The 26,777-nt window shown below is 42.1% G+C and overlaps 1 protein-coding gene across 2 annotated transcripts in view; it reads left to right on the top strand.

Moving 5' to 3' along the window:
- PLOD2 (procollagen-lysine,2-oxoglutarate 5-dioxygenase 2) overlaps nt 1-26,777 on the top strand; it is a 234,771-nt gene that overhangs the window by 166,996 nt on the left and 40,998 nt on the right. For both annotated transcript variants that reach the window (XM_079765499.1, XM_079765498.1), the window contains exons 9-10: nt 21,014-21,139; nt 22,791-22,912. In XM_079765499.1, coding sequence (XP_079621625.1) covers nt 21,014-21,139; nt 22,791-22,912 — 248 coding nt within the window. The remainder of the gene's footprint in view (nt 1-21,013; nt 21,140-22,790; nt 22,913-26,777) is intronic.

Consider the following 26,777-nt stretch of genomic DNA (forward strand, 5'->3'; position numbering starts at 1 on the left):
ACTCCTTCTGGAATGCTGTGTCATAAATTAAAATTGAAATCTTAATAGTAAATAGGGTCTTTGTAATGGTACCAGATTTATTATCAAAAGATTGAGACCTAACATTATCAAAGCTGAAATATTAACAGGATCTGCAGAGGGAGAGATTGTTCTGATTCCAAGAATTGATTTGTCCCCATCTGACACTGGCCACCATTTAAATTAATTCGAAGATAGTTTCCGTTATGCCAGCATTTGTGATGACTATTAATAAATCACAAGGACAAACTCTAGACAGAGTAGGAATATTCCTACTTGAACCCGTTTTTGGACATGGTCAGTTATATGTTGCTTTCTCTCTCTTTTTTTCCCCCAAGGTATTTTTAAAAATATTTTATTGATTTTTTTACAGAGAAGAAGGGAGAGGGATAGAGAGTTAGAAACATTGATGAGAGAGAAACATCGATCAGCTGCCTCCTGCACACCTTCTATGGGGGATGTGCCCGCAACCAAGGTACATGATCTTGACCGGAATCGAACATGGGACCTTTCAGTCCACAGGGCGACGCTCTATCCACTGAGCCACACCAGTTACGGCTGTTGCTTTCTCTTGAGTTCAAAGAGCATGTGACCTTAAAGTTAAAGTTGTAAATACTTTATCTCAAGGGAAATTAGTCAAGCACTCTGAAAGTGTTTTTACTCTTAATGTGGTATATAGGGAGATATTAGAATAAGTTTAATCACTTTATCAGTCATTATTTGCATCATTGTTGTTTTTATATTATGAGTTTGTTTTTGTTGTTATATCATTTTGTTATTGTTTAGTTATTAATAAAATTATGTATTATTTTCATATACATTGTACTCATTTCCTTTCATCTCTCACACTTTTATTATAGAGAAAGGGCAAATAGCAATATTAAAATATTTCATCTAATTAATTCCCTTTCAATGTGCATGAATTTCGTGCACCGGGCCACTAGTATATATATATTAGAGGCCTGGTGAATGAATTCGTACATGGGTGGGGTCTGGCCAGCCTGGCCAGGGGGAGGGGACATGGGCGGTTGGCCAGCCTGCCTGCTGGTAGAACTCCTGGTCGAGGGGACAATTTGCATATTAGCCTATTATTATATAAGATATACACTGAGTGGCCAGATTATTATTCATTCAGAGACCATAATAATCTGGCCACTCAGTGTGTATATATATAAATTTTGTTTTACATATATGTATTTAGATATATTTTACTAATTTTTTACAGAGAGAAAGGGGGAGGGATAGAGAGTTAGAAACATCGTTGAGTGAGAAACATCAATCAGCTGCCTCCTGCACACTCCCTACAGGGTATGTGCCCGCAACCAAGGAAATGCCCTTGACCACAATTGAACCTGGGACCCTTGAGTCCACAGGCCAATGCTCTAGCCACTGAGCCAAACCAGTTAGGGCTACATACATATTTTTAATATATAAAATTTTATTTCACATATATATTGTGTGTGTGTGTGTGTGTGTGTGTGTGTGTATGTGTATATATATTTCATTTTTGTATTTTGTTTTTTACTTTTTTTCTTATACACTCATTCTCTTGCTACATTCTCTATACTGAATTGTGGCTATTTCTCCATTCATTCAATTTCTTGACCTTACCTTATGGAAATAAGTTCTGCCTCCTCAGATATATCTGGGTGTTTGCTGTTTGGAGGTTTGTTGTGTGCATTATTTGGATTAGTTGTTGTTTATAGTTTGCATTCATCTCTGGGTATTTGTTGTTTATATTTTTTGGATTAGTTATTTTATTGGCATTTTCTACCCATATACATATATTTTCCCCTTCTTTCTCTTCTCTTTCTCTTCTCTCTTACATTTTTTTTTCCTTTTCTCAATATCATTTTTGAACTCTTTTCTATTCCCTAATTCTCTTTTCTCTGGTGGTCACCTTTATTTGGGGGTATTAGTATTGTGAATACATTTGTGTTTGGTGCCCCATGCATTGTGTCTTGTGTTGCATTTTGTGCCTTTAAGTCAATGCAGGAGAGAGCTACATAGCCAGAAACCATGAGAGGAAAAATAATGGGGAGACAAAGAAACAGACCTCATACAAAAGACATGTAGGAATCACCAGAAAAGGAAGTAAATGAAATGGAGGCAAGCAATATCACAGTGAAAGAATTCAGAGCAATGGTCATAATGTCACTGAAAAGGATGGGAGACAAATCCAGCAACATGTGTAAGAACCAAGAGGAAATGAAGAAGAACCAAGAAGAAATGAAAAATGACATCAATGCAATAAAGAACTCAATAGAAAGCATCAACAGTAAACTGGAAGAAGTAGAGACTGCATCAGTGAGCTAGAAGACAAGGTAGGAAAAAATACCCAAGCAGAACAGCATCTCAAAAAAAATTAAAAAACAGGAGGAGAGCCTAAGGGCAATTTGGGGCAACACAAAATGAAACAACATCCACATAATTAGGGTGCCAGAAGGAGAGGAAACTGAGCAAGGAATAGAAAACCTGTTTGAAGAAATAATGACAGAAAACTTTCCTGATATTGGGAAGAAAAAACTCACACAAGTCCAAGAAGCTCACAGAGTCCCAAACAAGATGAACCCCAAAAGATAGACACCAAGACACATTATAATTAAACTAGTGGCCCGGTGCACAAAATTCATGCATGGGGTGGGTGTCCCTCAGTCAGGTCTGCAACCTCTCCAATCTGGGACCCCTCAGTGAATGTCCAACTGCCGATTTAGGCCTGATCCCAGGGATCGGGCCTAAACCGCAGTCAGACATCCCTCTCACAATCCAGGACCGCTGGCTCCTAACCGCTTGTCTGCCTGCCAGCCTGATCACCCCCTAAACACTCCCCTGCCAGCCTGATTGACCCCTAACTGCTCCCCTGCCGGCCTGATTGCCCCCAACTGCCCTCCCCTGCTGGCCTGATCACCCCCAAGGCTTTTATTAGTATAGATATGACACTTCACATAAAATTTCACTAACCCTGCTTTACAATAAGGACTTGATGATTGAATCATTGGGGCCAGATACCAAGATTTTCATTCTTTGAATAGTGGAGGGAATAATTATCTTGTCTTTAAGTTGCCCTGAACATCAAATGAGATAATGACTTAGAAAAGTATAAAAGCACCATATAAAGACAACTGTCTTTTTCATTTACTGAAAAGACAATAATGTGGTAAAATGAAAAACACTATTTTTATTCTCTCCCTTCCTTCCTTTACAGCCTTTATTTTAACTGTGAAATTTATAAAAATTTCACTTCTATTTTCATTTCTTTACATTCAATATTATTTTGTATTAATTTCAGGTTTTATATTAGTTACAGAGTAGTGGTTAGACAATCATATCCTTTACAAAGTGTTCCCTGATATTTCCAGTACCCACCTGGCATCATACTGTCATTAAAACACTATTGACTATATTCCCTATTTAAGTGACAATAGGTTTACAGTTTCCTTCCAATCTTTTCTTTTGTGTTGCTCATCCTTCCTTTTCTTTTTCATTTCTTCCCTCATTTTCTTTATTTAGTATCTCAATTGGCCCTCAAAGCTCAGTGAAGGCACTTGGACAGGCATAATCCATTTTACAGACCAGGAAACTGAGGCCAATTCCAGTTGGCTGCAGAACTTGACTCAGCGTGCAGGTTGCCCTCACAGCCATGCTACCTCTGTCCTTCCAAATGGGCAGCCACAGGGCAAACAGAACAAACCTTCCCATCAGGCTTCTGAGCCTCATTATCAAGCACCTCTTCATTGCAGACGCTCCACATTATTTCCTCTCCTCCACCCTCACCCCCATTCTTTACTGCCACCCCTTCTCTGGAGCAGGTGGTAGGCTTCACACTCACCACACAGGTGTGGGCCTCCGTGGGGCAGGGTGGGCACGGGCTTGCTTTTGGGCCAAAGCAGGAGCAGGAATCACCGCCTCTGAAGTGGGAAGCCTGCCTGGGCAAGGCCTGGTTAGCACCGTGAGCTCCTCTGAATCACGTCAGTCAGTCAGGTACTCTGCAGTGCAGCACCCCTCCACTAGGTGGCGCCACGCCTCAACCCCCGCCTCAGGACAGCGGGTCCACGCCCCTCCATTCAGGCATCCTTCCATGCCCCTTGTTCCCCGCCGGGCCGACCCACGTCTTGGGGCCACTGCAGAACCTTGTTCTCTTCAGGTGAGGCAGATCCCCACCCACTGGCCCCCTGCCCCTGCCCGAGTTCCCTCTGGTGCACCCCGCCTTGCCAGGTTTTTGCCTTTGATCTGTGGCACTGGTGACAAGCACACTCCTAGCAAGCCTGGTACCCAGAGGCGCACAGGGTCAGTTCTTTGCCCAGAATGTTAGAGGTTTCAGTCGCATTTGCTGATGTCGCTCAAAGCTTGCTGATGAAGGCATCGCCTGTGTGGCGTGTCCTCATAGAGGGATGGTGTAGTGCCGCTCTGTTCCCCTTGGCCCACCTGCCTCCTGGCCACCGCTTCACCAAAGCCACCGCGCTTGCAGGGGAGTCGCCACTCAGGTGCCCCGCAGTCTGCCTCACGCCTCTGCTAGGTCTCCACCCTCACCTGGGTCACGTCCTTTCTTCCACATTCGGCCTTCATCCATCTCTCTCTCCTGCAGTGTGTGTTCTCCAGGCCCAAAAGAAAAAGACCAAGGCCAAGAAGGACAAAGCCCAAAGGAAGTAAGCCTTGAACCCCTACATCCCATTCTCTGGATTTCCTCCTGCACCTTCTCTCTGTGTCAAATCTTGAATGGACATCCTGTGGCCCAGGCACTTGGCCTCCAGGCAGCCTGGTACAGTCGGTCTCTGCAAAGCTGTGGATCTGTGGCCAGAGCCCCGGCCTGGGGCTCAGCAACCCCATGACTGCTGGAAAGGGCTGTTGGAGGAGGACTGGAGCCCATCAGTCATTAGCTCCCCAACTCCAGAGGAGGCACCACAGGCTCATGTCCCAACCGCAGGCACCGCTTTGCCCTCCCCCACCCCCGGTGCCCCTTGCTAAGCGGTTGTGACCATTACAGAGTCCCCACCAAATCTGCATATTCCTCTCTTCTTATATAGGATTGGCAAACACCAATGACAAAGTAAGAATCTTAAAGGCCATCAGAGAGAGACAGAAAGTTACCTACAAAGGATCTCCCATCCGACTATTGACTGATTTCTCAACAGAAACAAATCAGGCCAGAAGGGAATGGAATGAAATATACGAAGTCATGCTAAGCAAGGGTCTGAATTCAAGAATACTGTACCCAGCAAGGCTATCAATCAAAATCGAGGGTGAAATCATGAGCTTCATAAACAAAAAAGGACTAAGGGAGTTCTTTACCACCAAATCAGCAACATAAGAAATGCTAAAGGGTCTGCTGTAAAAAGAAGAAATAGGAAGGGAAGAAGGCACACAGGCATAAAGAATGAAAATGGCAACAAACAAGTACCTATCAATAATAATTTTAAATGTAAATGGATTAAATGCCCCAATCAAAAGACATAGGGTAGCTGAGTGGATAAGAAAACATGAACCATATATCTGCTGTCTACAGGAAACCCACCTTAGAACAAAGGACACACACAGACTAATCGTAAGGGATGGAAAAAGGTTTTTCAGGGAAATGGAAATGAAAAAAGAAAAGCTGGGATAGCAATACTTATATGTGACAAATTAGACAAAGTGAAGGCCATAACAAGAAATAAGGAAGGCCACTTCATAATGCTAAAGGGAGCAATTCAACAAGAAGATATAACTCTTGTAAACGTATATGCACCCAATACAGGAGCACCAAAATACATAAAAAACAAACAACTTCTTGAGGGTATCAAGGGAGAGATTGACAGCAATACAGTCAGAGTAGGGGACTTTAATAGTCCACTAACACCACTGGACAAATCCTCTAAACCAGGGGTCCTCAAACTTTTTAAACAGGTGGCCAGTTCACTGTCCCTCAGACCGTTGGAGGGCCGGACTATAGTTTTAAAAAAACTATGAACAAATTCCTGTGCACACTGCACATATCTTACTTTGAAGTAAAAAAACAAAACGGCAAAAACACCCGCATGTGGCCCATGGGCCGTAGTTTGAGGAGGCCTGCTCTAAACAAAAAATCAGCAAAGAAACATGAATCCTAAATGATTCACTAGATCAAATGGAATTAATTGACATCTTCAGAACATTTCACTCCAAAGCCACAGAATATGCATTCTTCTCAAGTCCACATGGATCATTTTCAAAGACAGACCACATATTGGGGCACAGGCAAAGTCTCTTCAAATTCAAGAAGATAGAAATCCTATCAAGCATCTTCTCAGATCACAATGGCATAAAACTAGAAATCAAATACAATAAAAACAAAAAACAAAAAAATAAAACACCTGGAGGCCAACTAGCATGCTATTAAACAAAAATTGGGTTATCAAAGAGAACAAATAAGATATAAAAAGCATCATGGCAACAAATGGTAATGAAAACACAACAACCCAAAATCTATGGGACACAGCGAAAGCAGTCTTAAGAGGGAAGTTCATAGCTTTACAGGCCTATTGCAAAAAACAAGAAACAATTGTAATAAATTATTTAACCCTACAACTCAAAGAGTTAGAAAGAGAGCAATAAGAAAAGCCCAGCATAAGCAGAAGGAAGGAAATAATAAAGATCAGAGCAGAGATAAATGACATAGAGACAAAAAAAAATACAAAAGATCAACAAAACCAAGAGCTGGTTCTTTGAAAGGATAAACAAGATTGATGAACCTCTAGCCAAGCTCACCAAGAAGCAAAGAGAGAGGACCCAAATAAACAAAATCAGAAATGAAAGAGAAATAACAACTGATCCCACAGAAACACAAATGATTATGAAAAAATACTACGAACAACTCTATTCCAACAAAATGGACAACCTAGATGAAATGAACATATTCTTAGAAAAATACAAGCTCCCAAAACTCAATCATGAAGAATAAAAAAATCTGAATAGGCCAATAACTACCAAAGAAATTGAAGCAGCGATCAAAAATCTTATAAAGCAAACAAAAGCCCTGGTCCAACATCTTTACAGGGGAGTTCTAACAAGCATTCAAAGAACTAAAACCTATCCTCCTCAGACTATTTTAAAAAATTCAAGAGGAAGGCACACTTCCAAGCTCTTTGTATGAAGCCAGCATTACCCCAATCCCAAAACCAGATAAAGACACCACAAAAAAAGAGAACTATAGGTCAATATCCTTAATGAACATAGATGCTAAAATCCTCAACAAAATTCTAGCAAATTGGATTCATCAGTACATTAGAAAGACCATGACCAAGTGGGATTTATTCTGGGGATGAAAGGATGATACAATATCTGTAAATCAATAAATGTGATATATCACATATACAAACTTAGAGAAAAAAATCACATAATCATATCAATATCAATTGATGCAGAAAAAGCATTTGACAAAATCCAACACCCTTTCTTAATTAAAAATCTCAGCAAAGTGGGGATAGAGGGATCATACCTCAACATAATAAAAGCCTTATATGACAAACCTACAGCCAACATCACACTCAGTGGGGAAAAACTAAACTCATTTCCCCTAAGAACAGAAACAAGACAGGGATGCCCACTTTCACCACTCCTGATTGACATAGTACTGGAAGTGCTAGCCATAGTGATCAGACAAGAAGAAGAAATAAAAGGCATTCAAATTGGAAATGAAGGAAAACTGTCCTTATTCACAGATGACATGATATTGTACATAGAAAACCCAAAAGACGCCATCAAAAAACTACTAGACCTAATAAATGAATTTGGCAATGTAGCAGGATACAAAATGAACACCCAGAAAAAGCTGGAAAATGTGGATGAAAGCTAGAAAAATACAATCTCCTAAAACTGAATCAGGAAACCTGAATAGGCCATTATTGAAATCAAAGCAGTAATAATAATAATAATAACAAAAATCTCCCAGCAAATAAATGCATGGGTTAGGACGGCTTCACAGGTGTTTGTTTGTTTTGTTTTTACCAAACATTCAAAGAACTAACAACTATATTCCTCAAATTATTCCAAAAAAATCCAAGAGGAAGGAATACTTCCAAGCACTTTTTATGAGGTCAGCATTATCCTAATTAAAAAACCCAATGAAGACACTATAAAGAAAGATATTTACAGGCCAATATTCCTGATGAACATATGTGAAAGATGTGACAGCCATGACCTGCATGGCTAGGGGTCAGGACCTGGAAAAGGGCCACGCACAAATGAAGAGACTAGACAAGAAATATGAATTTGGAAATCACAGGGGCCAGGCAGAGAACCCAACTCTAGTGGAAGGGCTTCACTGGTGCCCAGGCCCTGCTGGCTTTTTATTCAATTTTAGATACTCATCTTGCCCTTAGTCAGGCAGGCAATTCTGGTAGCAGACAAACTATCTTAAAGGTCAGTAAATATTAGTAAAGATTCACTTTGAGACTATTAGGTCAGAAAATTGCTTGAGCCACCATTGTCTTGACTAAACAGTCGGTGCATAGCTTTAGCCCTTGCCAAACTCAAGGTCCATCAGCCTTCTGGGTTCCTTGTTTACCCTTTCCTGATAGTGTAGACAATGGATAGCTTCCAGCAAACATAAATCCTAAAATCCTCAACAAAACATTAGCAAATAGGATCCCTTAATATACTAAAAAGTTCATACACCATGACCAACTGGTATTTATTCCAGGATTTCAAGGCTGGTATTCACAAATCAGTAAGTGTAATACATCATATAAACAGATTGAAAGACAAAAATCACATGATCATACCAATTAATGAAGAAAAAACATTCAACAAACTCCAACACCCATTTTTTACAACTCTCAGTAAAGTGGGAATAGAGGAATCATACCTCAACATAATAAAGGTCAAATATGACAAACCTACAGCAAACATAATATTCAGTGGGCAAAAATTAAAACCATTTTCCCTAAGATCAGGAACAAGACAGGATGTCTACTTTTACAACATTCACTCAACATAGTACTGGAAGTGCTAGCCACAGTGATCATAACAAAAAATATAAAAGGCATCCAAAACTGGAAAGGAGGAAGTGAAACTGTCATTATTCACAGATGACATGATATTGTACACAGAAGACTCTAAAGAATACCAAAAACTACTCGATTTAATATGTGAATTTGGCAAATAGCAGGATACAAAATTAACACCCAGAAATCTATGGCTTTTTAATATACCTTATAGTGACCCAGTGCACGGATTCATGCACATTGAAATTAATTAGAAGGTAGCTGGTGGGGGGGACTGGGTGAGATGGGCCATATATGCCTTGGAGTCAACCTCCCGCCTGCGGTCCGTCCCCGGCCGGCTGCACCTGGGGTTGCCCCATGGCTTGAAGGGCATCTGCAAAATGAGTGGGGTCCCTCCAGCAGGTTGGGTCCCTCGGCCTGGCCTGCAGGAATTGGGCCAAAACTGGCTCTCCGGCATCCCTTGAGGGGTCCCATATTTTGAGAGGGCCATTCTCAGGTGATGCAACTGGAATGGGGCTCCCTCCTCTCTGGTTCCAGGGTGTATCACTCAAGAACTGCTGCTGCCAAATCACTGCATCTCGGCAGCTCCTGTGTTGTACGTCTGCCCCTTGGTGGTCAGTGCACATCATAGCTACTGGTTGGATAGTCAGACTGTCACTTAGCCTTTTATATATATATAGATAGATATAGATAATGAATTCTCAGAAAGGGAAACTAAAGAAAAAATCTAATTTGCCATAGCAACAAATAAATGAAGATACTTAGGAATAAATTTAACCAAGGAGGTAAAAGACTTGTACTAAGAAAACTACAGGAGCCCTAGCTGGTTTGGCTCAGTGGATAGAGCATTAGCCTGCAGACTGAAAGGTCCTGGGTTTGATTCCAGTCAAGAGCACGTGCCTGGGTTGCAGACTCGATTCCAGTAGGGGGCCTGCAGGAGGCAACCAATCAATGATTCTCTCTCATCATTGATGTTTCTATCTTTCTCTCCTTCTCCCTTCTTCTCTGAAATTAATAAAAGTGTGTGTGTATATATATATATATATATATATATATATATATATATATATATATATATATATTTAAATAAAAATACAGGACATTGAATAAAGAGATAGACAAAGATATAAACAAGTGGAAGAATATACCATGTTCATGGATTGGTAGAATTAACAACATTAAAATGTCCATATTACCCAAAGCAATCTATAGATTCAATGTAATCCCTATTAAATTACCAACGGCTTATTTCACAGGTCTAGAAGAAATACTCCAAAAATTTATATGGACAATGGGGGAAAAAAGGAGATACATGTACTACTATTTGCAATACTTTAAACAATAAAATAAAATTTAAAAAAAATTATATGGAACCAAAAAAAGACCCCACATAACCATAGTAATCTCAAGAAAGAATAATAAAGTTGGAGGAATTACAATACCAGATATCAAGTTATACTACAAAGCCACTGTAATCAAAACAGCTTTATACTGGTACAAGAAAAGACAGACATGTAGATCAACAGAACAGAACAGAGACCACAGAAGTCAATCCAGGCCATTACACTCAATATTTGACAAAGGAGGCAAGAGCATACAATGGAGTCAAGACAGTCTCTTCAATAAATGGTGTTGGGAAAATTGGACAGATACATGCAAAAATAATGAAACTAGACCACCAACTTACACCATACACAAAAATAAACTCAAAATGGATAAAAGACTTTAACCTAAGTCATGAAACCATAAAAATCCTAGAAGAAACTATAGGCAGCAAAATCTCAGACATCTCTCGTAGCAATATGTTTGCAGATACATCTCCTATGTTAAAGGAAACTAAGGAGAAAATAAACAAATAGGACTACATCAAAATGAAAAGCTCCTGCACAACAAAAGACACCATCAACAAAATGCTAAGAGAGCCCACTGTATGGGAGAACATATTTGGCATGATACATCTGATAAAGAATTAATATCCAAAATATATATAAGGAACTCATACAACTTAACAAAAGAAAGGCAAACAATCCAATTTAAAAATGGGCAAAAGACCTAAATACACACTTCTCCTAAGTGGACATACAAATGGCCAAGAACCATATGAAAAAATGTTTGGCCTGGCTGGCATGGCTCAGTGGCTGAGCGTCAACCCATGAACCTGGAGGTCATGGTTCAATTCCTGGCCAGGGCAGATGCCTTGGTTGGAGGCTCAATTCTCAGTGTGTGTGTGTGTGGGGGGGGGGGTATGCAGTAGGCAGCCAATCAATGATTCCATCTCATCATAGATGTTTCTATTTCTCTCTCCCTCTCCCTTCATCTCTGAAACCAATTAAAAATATTTTTTAAAATGTTCAAAGTCACTGATCTTCAGATATATCCAATTAAAACCACAATGAGATATCACCTCACACCTGTGAGAATGGCTAGCATTATCAAATCAACAAATGACAAGTGCTGGCAAGGATGTGGAGAAAAGGAAAACCTAGTGCACTGCTGGTGGGAATGCAGACTGGTACAACCATTATGGGAAAGAGTATGGAGTTTCCTCAAAAAATTAAATATAGAACTGCTATTTGACTCAGTGATCCCACTTCTAGGAATATATCCTAAGAAACCTGAAGAACCAATCAGAAGTAATGTATGCACCCCTATGTTCATAGCAGCACAATTTACAATAGCTAAGATCTGGAAACAGCCCAAGTGCCCATCAGTAGATGAGTGAATGAAAAAGCTGTGGTACGTTTATACTATGGAATACTATGCAGCAGTAAAAAAGAAGGATCTCTTACTCTTTGAGACAGCCTAGAGGGACCTGGAGTGTGTTATACTAAGCAAAATAAGCCAGTCAGAGAAGAGAAGTATCACATAATCTCACTCATATATGGAATCCAATTAACAAAATAAACTCATGAACAAAATAGATCCAGAGACATAGAAGCATTGAACAGACTGTTGAATCTCAGAGGGAAGGTTGGGGTTTGTGGGTGGTTGGGAAGAGATCAACCAGAGAACTTGTATGTATATATGCATCAATAGGGTGGTGGATACCTGGGTTGAGGGGCTTGGGTGGGCTATATGGGGTCAATGGGAGAAAAAAGAAGACATATATAATAATTTGAATAGTAAATGTTTAAAAAATAAAATAAAATAAATTGCAATATAATGGTAAAAAAAAAATAGATACAAGAAAAATGTGTGTTGAGGAGAAACAAAGATGGCAGCATAGGTAAACACCTGAACTGCTGCCTCACATAACAACTTCAAAACTACAACTAAAAGACAAAACAGACATCATCCAGAACCACAGGAAGGCTGGCTGAGTGGAAATTCTACAACTAGAAGGAAAGAGAAAAGCACACTGAGACTCAGAGGAGCTGCGGAAGGAAAGGCAGAGGTATGGAGGCTTGAGCACGGAGAGGGCTGGCAACTGAGTACGTGGCTGTCTTTTTCAAGTGGGAGGGAGACAAAAGCTCCCGACTGCTCTGAACTCCAGTTCCAGGTGAGACTCTGGGGACCCAGACTCATACAGGGAGAAACTGGACTGTCTGGCAGTGGGTGAAACTCGAGGGCAGCTTTCTCTAAGAGGTGCTTGCAGCAATTACCATGGGACACTGAGACCCGGGTGGCCTCTTAGGGCAGGGCTGACAGGAAGCCATTGCTGTTTGCTCTGCCCTGAGACTCTGCCCCATCCAAGCTGAACACAGAGGGTTTTGCATATGAATGGACTGGTCCTTTGAATTCTAAACTTACCTAACAAACTGCAGCTGAGTCAGAGAGACCCAGAAGATCCAAAAGAAGGCCCAAGGCCCCACAGCAGCTTTCATTGCTTCACAGCTGGGCCTCATCTGGGCACCTTCAAAACCCAAACAAAGAAGAGAAATCTTCAGATCTCTCCATAGCTTCTGCTGGGTGGCCTCAGGCAGAGGCTAAATTAGCACCTCCTTGGAGATCCAAGAGCCAATGTACCCAGGGGTCAGAGTAGGACCATCCAGATTACAACTCCTCAGATCCATAAGGGGTGCACTCAGGGGGCAGACTCAGTGAGCACCAAAGCCCCACTGAAGCAAGTCTTGCCTCGTAAGGGTGTCTCTAGCACAGAAGTCCTCCCATCATAGACACAACTGATCCTCACAGCCAATTGGCCTGGAGGTCAATTTCTCCCAGTGATACCAACAACAATCCAGGCTTAACTACAACAAGACTGTGCACACAGCCCACAAAGGGGTGCAACAAGAGTGTCAGGTAACTGAGGAGGCTGAGCCACTGGGCCCTATAGGACACCTAGCACACTAAGCCACTCTATCAACTCAGGGAAGCAGCCAAAATTCAAAGACAAAGAAACAGGTCACAAATGAAAGAAATGGAGGAAAGCAAATGACTGGATATAGAGTTCAAAACCACGGTTATAAGGTTTTCCAAGAATTTTCTAGAAAAAGTCGATAAATTTAGTGAGACCCTTGAGGATATGAAAAAGGACCAACTAGAAATTAAGCATACACTGACTGAAATAAAAAATAATATACAGAGATCCAACAGCAGACTAGAGGATCACAAGAATCAAGTCAAAGATTTGAAATACAAAAAAGCAAAAAACACCCAACCAGAAAAGCAAAAAGTAAAAAGAATCCAAAAATCTGAAGATAGTGTAAGGAGCCTCTGGGACAACTGCAAGCGTACCAACATCCGAATTATAGGAGTGCCAGAAGAAGAGAGAGAGCAAGATATTGAAAACCTATTTGAAGAAATAATGACTGAAAACTTCCCCCACCAGGTGAAAGAAATAGACTTACAAGTTCAGGAAGCACACAGAACCCCAAACAAGAGGAATCCAAAGAGGACCACACCAAGACAAATCAAAATTAAAATGCCAAGAGCAAAAGACAAAGAGAGAATATTAAAAGCAGCAAGAGAAAAACAGTTAGTTACCTACAAGGGAGCACCCATACGAATGTCAGCTGATTTCTCAACAGAAACTATGCAGGCCAGACGGGAGTGGCAAGAAATATTCAAAGTGATGAATAGCAAGAACCTACAACCAAGAATACTCTACCCAGCAAAGCTATTATTCAGAATTGAAGGTCAGATAGAGAGCTTCACAGATAAGAAAAAGCTAAAGGAGGAGTTCATCACCACCAAACCAGTATTATATGAAATGCTGAAAGGTATTCTTTAAGAAGAGGAAGAAGAAGAAAAAGGTAAAGATAAAAATTATGAACAACAAATACATATCTATCAACAAGTGAATCTAAAAATCAAGTGAATATAATATCTGATGAACAGAATAAACTGGTGAATATAATAGAATCAGGGGCATAGAAAGGGAGTGGACTGATAATACTCAGGGGGAAAGGTGGGTAGGGGGTGCGGGAAGAGACTGTACTAAAATCGTACACCTATGGATGAGGACAGTGGGGGGAGGGTAAGGGCAGAGGGTGGGGTGGGAACCGGGTAGAGGGGAGCTATGGGGGGGAAAAAGAGGAACAATTGCAATAATCTGAACATTAAAGACTTATTTAAAAAAAAGAAAAAATGTGTTAGTGAAAGAAAATAGCTTTCCTATATATAATACTAGAGGCTGAGTGCACTGCACTCTCTCCAATCCGGGACCCCTAGACCTTTTATCTAGCTAACCTCTTCACATTAAAAAAAAAATTAACTGAAATACCACCTACTCTATGCAATCCTTTTTGAACAAATCTCTTTACAATCTGTATTTTCATAGTATACCATTCTTTTTCTTTAGCAGCAACTTAAGAGTGGATGCAATCTGCTTCTCATTCTTGCCTCTGAATTCTTTCTTGTTGCTCTTGCTATCTATACCAGATATCAAGTTATGCTACAAAGCCACTTAATCAAAACAGCTTTATACTGGCACAAGAAAAGACAGACTTATAGATTTGCCTTTCAAGGGCTTGTATTTGGTTCAGTTTCTATTTGGCTCCCTGCATTTTTTTTTTAAGCAATAAACTTGGGTTGTGATAGTAAACCTCACTTGTAATCAAGCCTGTAGGTCTCCCTATCTGAATATTTCTATAATACCTATCACTTTAGCATACCAGAGATTGTGTTCATTTATAGAAAATAACAAGGAATGTCACCTGATCATTTGATCTTCTAGTAATATTTTATAGCAAGATGTATTCCCGTAATTTAACTATTATAAAACAGGCATACAGAAATAAATCACATTGAACAATAAAGAATGTCTCAAATATCAAAGCACAGTACACTTAGGGCCTCTCTTGTCCTGTGCCTCAGATATCATAGCACAGTACACAGTTCACATGGAACTCAGCTTCCTTTAAAATAGGAAGGATGCCATACTCAAGAAGCAGCTACTTCCACACATATTTTTTTTATTTAATTCACAGCACATACTCTTTGTACTAATGGTTGGAAAATCATCCTTACAATTGCCTCTGTTCCTCTCTGTATTGTTGCCTTACATTCTGATGTCATTACTGCGCTTTTATCATCCACTCGCTCTAATAAGATTGTGAATTATTTAAGGGCACAGATCATGACATGAGCTTGTGTTTCTCTGTCATGGTACCTAGATAAATACTCAAATGCCATCCAGTCCAAATGACTGTGATGAGAGAGGCCCACTGTTGCTGGAGACTTCTGATCTTTATTTAAGGGGCCTCATTTGTTCTGTGCCTTTACAGAGGGGTGAGTAGGGGCTGAGGGAATTTGAGGAAACCCAGACAGAATTCTCCTCCTAAAAGATTTTGCTAAGCTGGCGCCAGGACCGCCAGGCATTTGTCCAATTAAAACCCGACACAAAGCAATAACAAAGGCACTGGTCTCCTAGGGCTAATGTGTGGGGATCAAACCCCAGCATGCGGGAACTCACCCCTGTGGTCAGGACTGGGCCAATGGGTGGACCTGGGCTGGTGCTCCTGACTCTGGGGCGAGGGAGACTTCCCCTGACTCAGGAAACTACTGTCAACCAAAAAAATCAGAGAAGCACAGAGGATGATTCAAAACCACGAAATATAACACTGGTGATTCCTTTAATCTCTGGGGTAGCCCTGAACAAATCAAAACCCTGAACTTGTATACGCATGCGCAGAAAAACATTGCTCAAGGGAATAGCGATTCAGACCCAGGCTGGAGGACTGCGGACTAGAGGCTCTGGATGCCGCGCCACGTGCGAAGGTTCTGCGCCAGGCCTAGGCTGAGCAACCAGCAGCTGATGCATGGGAGCTGCACACAAAGGCCACGGGGGCTGGCGATACCCCTAGCCTGCACCTCTACCAGAGCCCTTTCTTCCTATGCAGTGAACATGGCAGAGCGCTCCAGGGCTCCTGGACTGTAGGGCTGCAGTGCACACGCTGGGGCCGGGCCTGAGGCAAGCGTGCTTGCCAGCCCTCTCCTCCTGCTGACCACCTCAGGTGCTGTGGCCTCCAGGCGGCCACCAGGCCATCTGCCTTCCCCCTTCTCCTCACCTGCAGGGTGGCCTCTCACTTACTGGCAGCCATTGAGTGCTTGGGCTCCAGCACTTCCCCGAACAGGTCCATGGTGGAGGCTGGTCGGAGGAGCGGCTTCTTCACCAGGGACTGCTGGGCGGCTTCTTTGCCTAGGACCACAGGAGTCTTCTTTGCCCGGCACCTCAGACAGCTTATCCTGGGCCAGCCACAGCCGCAGGCACCCGGGCCCTGCTTTGTCAGGAAGGACGTCTGGAAGGTTGTCCAGAATACATCTTGTCTAATTAGCATACTACCTTTTTATTAGTATAGATAATTATGAAGTAAAATAGTACTTCGTTTTGTTTTAAAATAGTACATTTGTTTCTACAATGAAGAAAGTAGCACTTCATTTCCCATATAGGAAAAGATATATATATATATATATATATATACGCTAGAGGACCGGTGCATGAAATTATATATATATGCTAGAGGACCGGTGCATGGCGGGTGGGGGGGTCCCCTCAGCCCAGACTGCACCCTCTCCAATCCAGAACCTCTCAGGGGATGTCCGACTGCAGGTTTAGGGGGATCGGGCCTAAACTGGCAGTCGGACATCCCTCTCACAATCTGGGACCAATTAGAGTGGATGCAATCTGCTTCTCATTCTTGCCTCTGAATTCTTTCTTGTTGCTCTGGATATCTATACTAGATATCAAGTTATACTACAAAGCCACTTAATCAAAACAGCTTTATATTGGCACAAGAACTGCTCACCTGCCTGATCACTCCTAACTGGCCCCCACCCCCTGCTGGCCCCCCTCTGCCGGCCTGGTTGCCCCATGCAGCCTCCTGCTCAATCATTTGGTTGTCCCTCACTAAACCCCCTGCCGGCCTGGTCGCCCCACGCAGCCTGTTACTCAGTCGATTAGTCGGTACTCACTAAACCCCCTGCCAGCCTGATTGCACCACACAGCCATTTGGTCATCTCTTTGGTTGTTTCAGTTGTGAAGGTCACTTAGGCTTTTATATACACTGAATGGCCAGATTATTATGATCTCTGAATGCATAATAAACTGGCCACTCAGTGTGTGTGTGTGTGTGTGTGTGTGTGTGTGTGTGTGTGTGTGTGTGTGTATCCTATCTAATAGAAGAGTAATATGCAGATTGACCATCACTCCAACACACAAGATGGCTTCCCCCATTTGGTCAAGGATCCTGCCCCCATGTGGACACAAGATGGCCACCACAAGATGGCCAGCAGGGGAGGGCAATTGGGAGGGACCAGGCCTGCAAGGGAGGGCAGTTGGAGGCAATCAAGCCTGCAGGGGAGGGCAGTTAGGGGTGACCAGGCTGGCAGAGGAGGGAAGTTGGGGGCAAACAGGCTGGCAGGGGAGCAGTTAGACATCAATCAGGCCGGCAGGGGAGTGGTTAGGGGGTGATCAGGCTGGCAGGCAGAAGTGGTTAGGGGCAGTCAGGAAGATAAGCAGGCGAGCAGTTGGGAGCCAGCAGTCCTGGAATGTGAGAGGGATCCCAGATTGGAGAGCGTGCAGGCTGGGCTGAGGGACACCCCCACCCCGTGCACGAATTTTGTGCACCTGGCCTCTAGTGTGTGTGTGTGTGTGTGTGTGTGTGTGTGTGTGTGTATTAGAGGTCTGGTGCATGAATTCATGCATGGGTGTGGTCCAGCCAGCCTAGCTAGGGGGAGGGGACATGGACAGTTGGCTGGCCTGCCTGCTGGTCGAACTCCTGGTTGAGGGGACAATTCTCATATTACCCTGTTATTATATAGGATATACACTGAGTGGCCAGATTGTTATGCATTCAGAGATCATAATAATCTAGCCACTCAGTGTATATATATGTATATACTTGAGTCCTAGTGCATGAAATTCATGCATGGAGGGGGTGTTGTCCCTCAGCCCAGCTTGCACCATCTCCAATCTGGGACCCCTTGAGGGATGTCCTCCTGCCCGTTTAGGCCCGATCCCATCGATGTCTGACTGCCCACCGGGATCAGGTCTAAATGGGCAGTCGGACATCCCTCTCACAATCCAGGACTGCTGGCTCCCAACTCATCTCCTGCCTGCCTTCCTGATTGTCCCTAACCTCTTCTGCCTGCCAGCCTGATCACCCCCTAACCACTCCATGCCAGCCTGATTGATGCCTAACTCTCCCCTGCCAGCCTGATTGCCCCTAACTGCCCTCCCCTGCAGGCCTGGTCACCCCTAACTGCCCTCCCCTACAGGCCTGGTCCCCCCCAACTGCCCTTCCCTGCAGGCCCGGTTGCCCACAACTGCCCTCCATTGCAGGCCTGGTTTCTCCCAACTGCCCTCCCCTGCTAGCCATCTTGTGTCCATATGGGGGCAGCCATCTTGTGTGTTGTAGTGATGGTCAATTTGCATATTACTCTTTTATTAGATAGGATAGAGACCTGGTGCATGGTTGGGGGCTGGCTGGTTTGCCCTGAATAGTGTCCCGAATCAGGGTGGGGGTTCCCTTAGGAGGTGGGGAGGCCTGGGCGACGGGCCTCTGGTGGTTTGCAGCCCAGCCACACCCCCCAGTGACCCAAGCAGACGCCCTGGTATCTGGGATTAATTTATCTTCTATAATTGAAACTTTGTAGCCTTGAGCGGAGGCTAGGGCAGGCCAGGGTGGGTGGAAAGCTTGGCTTCCTCCATCACCAGGGAAACCCAAGCCTCCTGCTTGCTCCGTGGCCGCAGCCATTTTTGTTAGGATTTATTTATCTTCTACTAGAAGCCCGGTGCATGATATTCATGCATGGGGGTGTGTGTCCCTCAGCCCAGCCTGCACCCTCTCCAATCTGGGACCCCTTGAGGGATGTCCGACTGCCCATTTAGACCCGATCGCGTCTAAATGGGCAGTCGGACATCCCTCTCACAACCCAGGACTGTTGGCTCCTAATTGCTCGCCTGCCTGCCTTCCTGATTGCCCCTAACCGCTTCTGCCTGCCAGCCTGATCACCCCCTAACCACTCTCCTGCCAGCCGGATTGATGTCTAACTGCTCCCCTGCCAGCCTGTTTGCCCCTAACTGCCCTCCCCTGTGGGCCTGGTCACCCAGAACTGCCCTCCCCTGCAAGCCTGCTCACCCCTAACTGCCCTCCCCTGCAGGCCTGTTCCCCCCAACTGCTCTCCCCTGCCGGCATGGGTCCCCCCCCAACTGCCCTTCCCTGCCGACCTGGTCACCCCTAACTGCCCTCCCTTGCAGTCCTGGTCCCTCCCAGCTGCCCTCCTCTGCTGGCCTGATCGCCCACAACTGCCCTCCCTTGGAGGCCCGGTCCCTTCCAACTGCCCTCCCCTGCTGGCGATCTTGTGTTGGCCATCTTGTGTCCACAAGGGGGCAGGATCTTTGACCACATGGGGGCAGCCATCTTCTGTGTTGGAGTGATGGTCAATCTGCATATTACTCTTTTATTTGATAGGATAGAGGCCTGGTGCATGTGTGGGGGCCAGCCGGTTTTCCCTGAAGGGTGTCCCGGATCAGGGTGGGGGTTCCCTTGGGGAGTGGGGAGGCCTGGGCGAGGGGCCTGTGGTGCTTTGCAGGCCGGCCATGCCCCCCAGTGACCCAAGCGGTGGCCCTGGTATCTGGGATTTATTTATCTTCTACAATTGAAACTTTGTAGCCTGGAGCGGAGCCAAGCCTTCTGTTCCCTCTGTGGCGGCAGCCATTTCTGTTGGGATTTATTTATCTTCTATAATTGAAACTTTGTAGCTTTAAGTGGAGGCCAAGCCAGGCCATGGTGTGCGGAAAGCTTGGCTTCCTCCATCGCCGGGGGCAACCCTAACCTTCTGCTCTCTCCAGCTCCGTGGCTGCCGCCATTTTTGTTGGCATTTATTTATCTTCTATAATTAAAACTTAGTAGCCTTGAGTGGAGTCCTGGGCCTGCCAGGGTGTGTGGAAAGCTTGGCTTCCTCCATCGCCAGGGAAACTCAAGCCTCCCTCCTGCTCTCTCTGTGGCCGCAGCCATCTTGGTTGGATTAATTTGCATACTCGCTCCTGATTGGCTGGTGGGTGTAGCGGAAGTACTGTCAATTTGCATATTGCTCTTTTATTAGATAGGATATGTGTATATGTATATATGAAAATTAGATTATATATAATAAATTATATTAAAAGAGATATTCAAGGAGAGAAATAAACTTCCAGAGCCTTTTTGTTAGGACCTTTATTTCTACAAATTATCCACTGACCTTGTAAGCCATGGAAACAAAAGGAGAAACACAATTAGCATTCTGGTTTCTATGATGATGTACAAATAGATGCAGATCTGAAAGAAGTTTCTTTATGACCTACTGTAAAGGAAGCTTTGAATCATAGAGTAGGCTATATCCTTAATGATATCTGTGTAATAAATATGATAGTGAATTTCCTCTTTAAACCTAATTCATAATGCCAATGTGTGATGTACTAAAATCAATCACTTTGATGGTCTACAAAAATGTATTTCAGGTATTAGAGAATTGCCATTGGCTCACTCAAATTTAGCAGATTACATTGAATTGATATTCTAGTATATTTGGTGTTCTAAGTAAGACTTGAATAGAATTTAAATTAAAATCATACTAATGATAATTTTTCTTATGTTTGCTATAAAACAAAGGTCTATCCAAATGTAACAATAGGTGTTTTTATTGAGCAACCAACCCCTTTCCTACCTCGATTTTTGGACACACTTTTGACACTGGATTACCCAAAAGAAGCACTTAAAGTCTTTATTCATAACAAAGTAAGTATTTGAGACATTAATAGTTTATGTAAAAAGTATTTTTAAATTAAATCTTTAAAGTATTTTTTTATTTTCTTTGGAACTATTTGTTATTATTTATTTGTGTCTGGAAAAAATCCAATCAGCTAAAATAAGTAGGGGCTTTTTGGAGTAATTACTGCCCTGATTTTTTAAGACCTAAGGATAAGAGTCTAAAAACTAGTATAATAATATTGGGATAAGCCTCATGAAACTATCACACTTTGTAGATCAAAAACTTTTGAATATCAGCCATTTCCAATGGCTCAACTTAGTATGTGATAAAAAGATGTCAGAGGTCCTTATATTGCTTTACCTTTGTATTAGTTCTGGCACTTTGTTTTTAGAATCTATCATTAAATTGTTTGCAGCTAATAGTAACACCATGGCATTAGAACTTGAAATATCTTGCAGCTAGAGTATTATTTTGATTAATCGCACAATGGCATGCTCTTCCCCAAAGGATTGAATAGTTTCCTTTCCTTCAGAAATATTCAGAGCTTCCCAAACACCTCTCACATATTATCTGAACTTAATGACTTTTTTTCCTCAATACTTTTCCATACTTGCCTCTTTCCTGTTTAAAACAGTTAGTATTTAACATCATCTAGAAAAACTCATTAGCTGTTAAGTATGCTGTTTTCTCTCTTCTGTCCTAATAATTTTTTTTACCACTATTCTTTCTTCCTCATGTACATGTCAGCTAATCATTTGCCTTTTCCAGATAATATTCTGGGGCAAAAGTTTACAGTTGTATGTGAAACAAAGAGTTTATTCTTGTATTATTATTTATTAATTATTGTGTTATTTTCCATATAAATAACTGTAAGCTTACATTTGCCCCACCTTGCATTATCTTTTATTTATCCCTTCCTTCCTTTCATAGGAAGGAAGAAAAGATTAACTCTATGTAGTTTTTATGCTTCAAGTAGTTTTAACAATCTATGAAAAACTTTTTAAAATGCTTAATGAGACTTGATACATAAAAAGCTCTGAGGAAGACATAATCTTATCGAAGTTTTAGCACAGTTTAATGAAACTAATTTGATGGCTTTATGTTGGTAGTTTTCCCATCAATAAAATTTTGTTAAATACTGTTTTTGTAAAATAAAAAAAGATATTCACTGTTTTATATATGACCATTATTTTTGTTCCTCTAACTTCACAGAAGATTGAAATATTTATTTCAGAAAATTATTATTTATAACTTAGATTAATATTTACTAGGTTTAATATGCATTTTAATGGCTATTTATAACACATTTCTAACATTCTCAGCCCATAAGCCATTTCTACACCATTACCCCACACACATACTCCCAGTTAGAAACACTTCAAAGAACCCAGGATTTAAATATTTATCTAAGTACCTGTCTAGGAGTAAATGTTAAAATAATATTGAGATACCTTCTCTTTAAAAATATTTATATGTATTTATTTGAGCTTCTATGTGTGACATTTAGATGATATTTAAATGAAGCATGCTTAATTTGGTTATCATTTGGTCTGTGAGTGAATATGTGCATTGTGGAATTCACCTCTTTGAATGTGACCCCACCCCTACATATGAATACTTCAGTCATCTTATTGTCTTCTTTTCTCACTAATTTTATCTTTTAAAATTTTGTTACAGGAAGTTTATCATGAAAAGCACATCAAGGTATTTTTTGATAAAGCTAAACATGAAATCAGTACTATAAAAATAGTAGGACCGGAAGAAAACCTAAGTCAAGCCGAAGCCAGAAACATGGGAATGTATGTTTTAATAAATTTAATTTAAACAATTTGTACTAAATAAACTTTAAAAAAAAATTAGTACCCTAAACTTGGATGTCTCAATTATGTGTGTGTGTGTGCAAGCACAGGTGTGAACATCCTCTACTGTTAGACTCTATCTGCAATTGTATTTAAAGGGCCATGGAAGTTACTTACATTCTTCTTTTAATGGCTAAGAGATTACATACTTAATTAAACTTTTAATTAAACTACAGATCAAGATTTTAAAAAATACTCAGACAAATGTATAGTATGACTTACGTAAGCAGTGATTTAAATGTTTATTATCTGAAGGATGTGTGTGGTAAAAATGAGTGTCTTAGACTAAGGGGGAAAAGGGTATTCCTACATTCTAGTTACCTACTGATCTAGAAGATACTGTAACAAAGAAATATTTTAGGTCATTTGTTTAGGCCTTTTAATACTTCAGACAGATTACTAATAAAATTATTTGAATAGTAAAAACATTCTTTGCCCTAGCTGGTTTGACTCAGTGGATAGAGTGTTGGCCTGAGAACTGAAGGGTCCTGGGTTCGATTCCAGTCAAGGGCACATGCCTGGGTTGCAGGCTAGATCCCCAGTGGGAGACAAACAGGAGACAGCCAATCAATGATTCTCTCATCATTGATGTTTCTATCTCTCCCACCCCCTTCCTCTCTGAATAAAGATATTTAAAAAAAAGTCTTTTATTCAGTAAATGTTAATTGAATATTCCAGGCAGTGGGTTAATAGCTGCTAATGCAAAGGCAAATAAGTTCTGGTGACTTCCTGTTCCGTGCTGGGAAAGCCTAGGGCTCAGTGGGATGGATACTGCCTGGGGAGAAGGAGGTGTATGTGGGAAAACAGATCTCAGAAAAACCAAACTGATGCTTTTACTAACAATGCTATAACTTTTAAAATATCTTTACTGTTGGGAGTATTACAAATGTTGCCCCTTCCCCTCCGCCCCCCTTGCCCTCCTCCAACCAGACCCTGCCTCACCCCAGGCCTTCACCACTCTATTGTTTGTGCCATGGGTAATGCATATATGCATATAAGTTCTTTGGTTAATTTTTTCCCACCTTCCCTCCCCCTTCCCTCTGAGATTCATCAGTCTGTTTCATGTTTCTGTGCCTCTGGTTCTATTTTATTCATCAGTTTATTTTGTTCATTTGGTTCCTTGTTCATTTATTTTGACTTTTACATTCAGTTGTTGATAAATATGTATTTATTGCCATTTTATTGTTCATATTTTTAACCTTTTTTTCCTCTTTTTCTCTCTCTTCATCATTTCATGTATCATTGGTTTGGTAGTAATGAACTCCTTTAGTTTTTTCCTGTCTGTGAAACTCTTTATCTGACCTTCAATTCTAAATGAGAGCTTTGCTAGGTAGAGTAATCTTGGTTTTAGTTCCTTGCCATTCATCACTTTGAATATTTCTTGCCACTCCCTTTGGGACTGCAGTTTCTATTGAGAAATCAGCTGACAGTCCTATGGCACTCCCTTATAGGTAACTAACTGCTTTCCTTTTGCTGCTTTTAATATTCTCTGTCTTCAGCCCTTGGCATTTAATTATGGTGTGTCTTGGTGTGGTCCTCTTTGGATTCCTCTTGTTTGGAACTCTCTGAGCTTCCTGGACTTGTAAGTCTATTTCTTTCACCAGGTAGGGGAAGTTTTCTGTCATTATTTCTTCAAATAGGTTTTCAATATCTTGGTCTCTCTCTTCTCCTTTCAGCACCCCCATTGTGTTAAAGTTGGCATGCTTGAAGTTGTCCCAGAGGTTCCTTACACTATCTTCATATTTTTGGATTCTTTTTTTCTTTTTGCTCTTCTGATTGGGTGTTTTTGCTTCCTCATATTCCAAATCTTTGATTTGATTCTCAGCGTCCTCTACTGTTGATTCCCTGTAAGTTATTCTTTATTTTAGTTAGTGTATCCTTCATTTCTGACTGGTCCATTTTCAAGTCTTTGATGTTCTTACTAATTTTCTTGAAATTCTCACTAAGTTCCTTGACATTTTCACTAATTTCCTTGATGCTCTCATTAAGTTCCTTTGAGCGTCCTTATAATCATTGTTTTGAACTCTGAATCTAGTAGTTTGCTTGTATTTAGTTCTTTTTCTAGAGATTTCTTTTGTTCTTTCATTTGTGACATATCTCTTTGCCTCTGCATTTTGGCTGCTTCCCTGTATTTGTTTCTATGTATTAGGTAGAGCTGCTTTGTTTCCTGGAATTGGAAGAGTGGCTTTGTGTAGTAGGTGTCCTGTGGGGCCCAGTGGCTCAGCCTCCCGAGTCACCTGAGCTGGGCACTTTAGGTATGCCTTGTGTGGGCTGTGTGCACTGTCCTGTTGTAGTTGAGGCTTGATTGCTGTTGCCATCACTGGGAGGAACTGACCTCCAGGGCAATTGGCTGTGAGGACCTGCTGCAAAGAGCTGCTGTACAGGAGACATCCTTATGGAGCTGGACTTCCTTCAGTGGGGATTTGGTGTTCACTGAGTCTACCCCTTGAGTGTGTGGCTCATGGATGTGGTAGTGCTGTAATCTGGTGCAGTCTGAATCTGTCCGCTGGGTGCACTGGCTCTGCGGCCTCCCAGGTACAAAGTCAACCACTGCCTGGGACCACCTGGCATGAGCTACAGAGCAATCTGCAGATGGTGGCTATTTGTGTTATGCTAGGAAGTGTTCGGGAGAAACCAAGCTGTGAACCTTAGCAAACTGCTGCTAGGGTTGGCCTGGGGCCACTTATCAAGAGGTATTGAGCACACGGAGTACAGCTGTTCCTTATTTGAGAGATTTTAGGAAAGTCTGAAGCCTGAGCCCAGAACAGGTCATTCATATGGAAAAGCCACTGCAAACAGCTTGGGTATGGCTGCAAATTGGGTAGGGCAGGATCTCAGGAAATCACCAGGGTGGGGCAAACAGCATGGACCAGGTTGATGGATACTCAGATTTGGTGTCTGTCAGTCAGCTCTGTTTGTGGGAGATCCCAGCACTTTTGTCTGGGAGAAAGCTGTCCCGAATTCTTGCCAGATGCCACACAATTTAGTTCCTCTCTGTATGTCCCTGGATCCTTTAAAGCTGCTGCCCCAGCACTGGAGCTCAGAGGAAGTGAGTCCAAGAAAGTCCATGTGCTGGCCCTTTAAGAGGAACTGCCTGGTTCTCCAGCAGCCTCCGTGTCACTCAGCCACAATCTCTGCTGGGTTTTATAACCTGAAGTTATGGGGACTTCTCTTCCCAGCTCCGGAATCCTGGGCAGAGGGGTCTGATGTGGGGCTGGGACCCCTTGCTCCTCATGGGAGGCCTCCTCTGCCAAGATATCCCCCCGATTCAAAAAAACACAACCTGTGGGTTTCAGACCAGCTCATTCCATGCCTCCGCCCCTCCTACCAGTCTTGATGTGTTTTCTTCTTTACTACTCTAGTTGTAGGACTTCCATTTAGCCAAATTTTAGGCAGTTCTGAATGATGGTGTTTCTGTATTTTAGTTGTAATTTTGATGTGGTTGTGGGAGGATCCAAGTATCAGCATTTACCTATACCACCATCTTGGTTCCTCAGTTCCAAAACTTCTTTATTGGAGTATCCTTGGGTCCATATTCAAAACTTATTTTAAAAAATTACATGTAAAAACTTAACTACTGCCTGGTGTAGTGGTTTGATAGTTGCTTAGAAACAAATGTGGTGTGGAGATACACATTGATAATACCTGAAAGTGATGACTGGGGGCCCAGAAAGAGAAGACCCAAAATGCAGAACCATAATACTGGGAAGAATTTCATGTATCATAGGTGGTTCATTCCACGGTGTCTTGATTGGGCACTGAAAACTACCAAGAAAAGCATTCATAATAGTCAGTGTCCCTAGTA

This window comes from Cnephaeus nilssonii, assembly GCF_951640355.1.
Source record: "Cnephaeus nilssonii genome assembly, chromosome: 3".
Lineage (NCBI taxonomy): Eukaryota > Metazoa > Chordata > Mammalia > Chiroptera > Vespertilionidae > Cnephaeus > Cnephaeus nilssonii.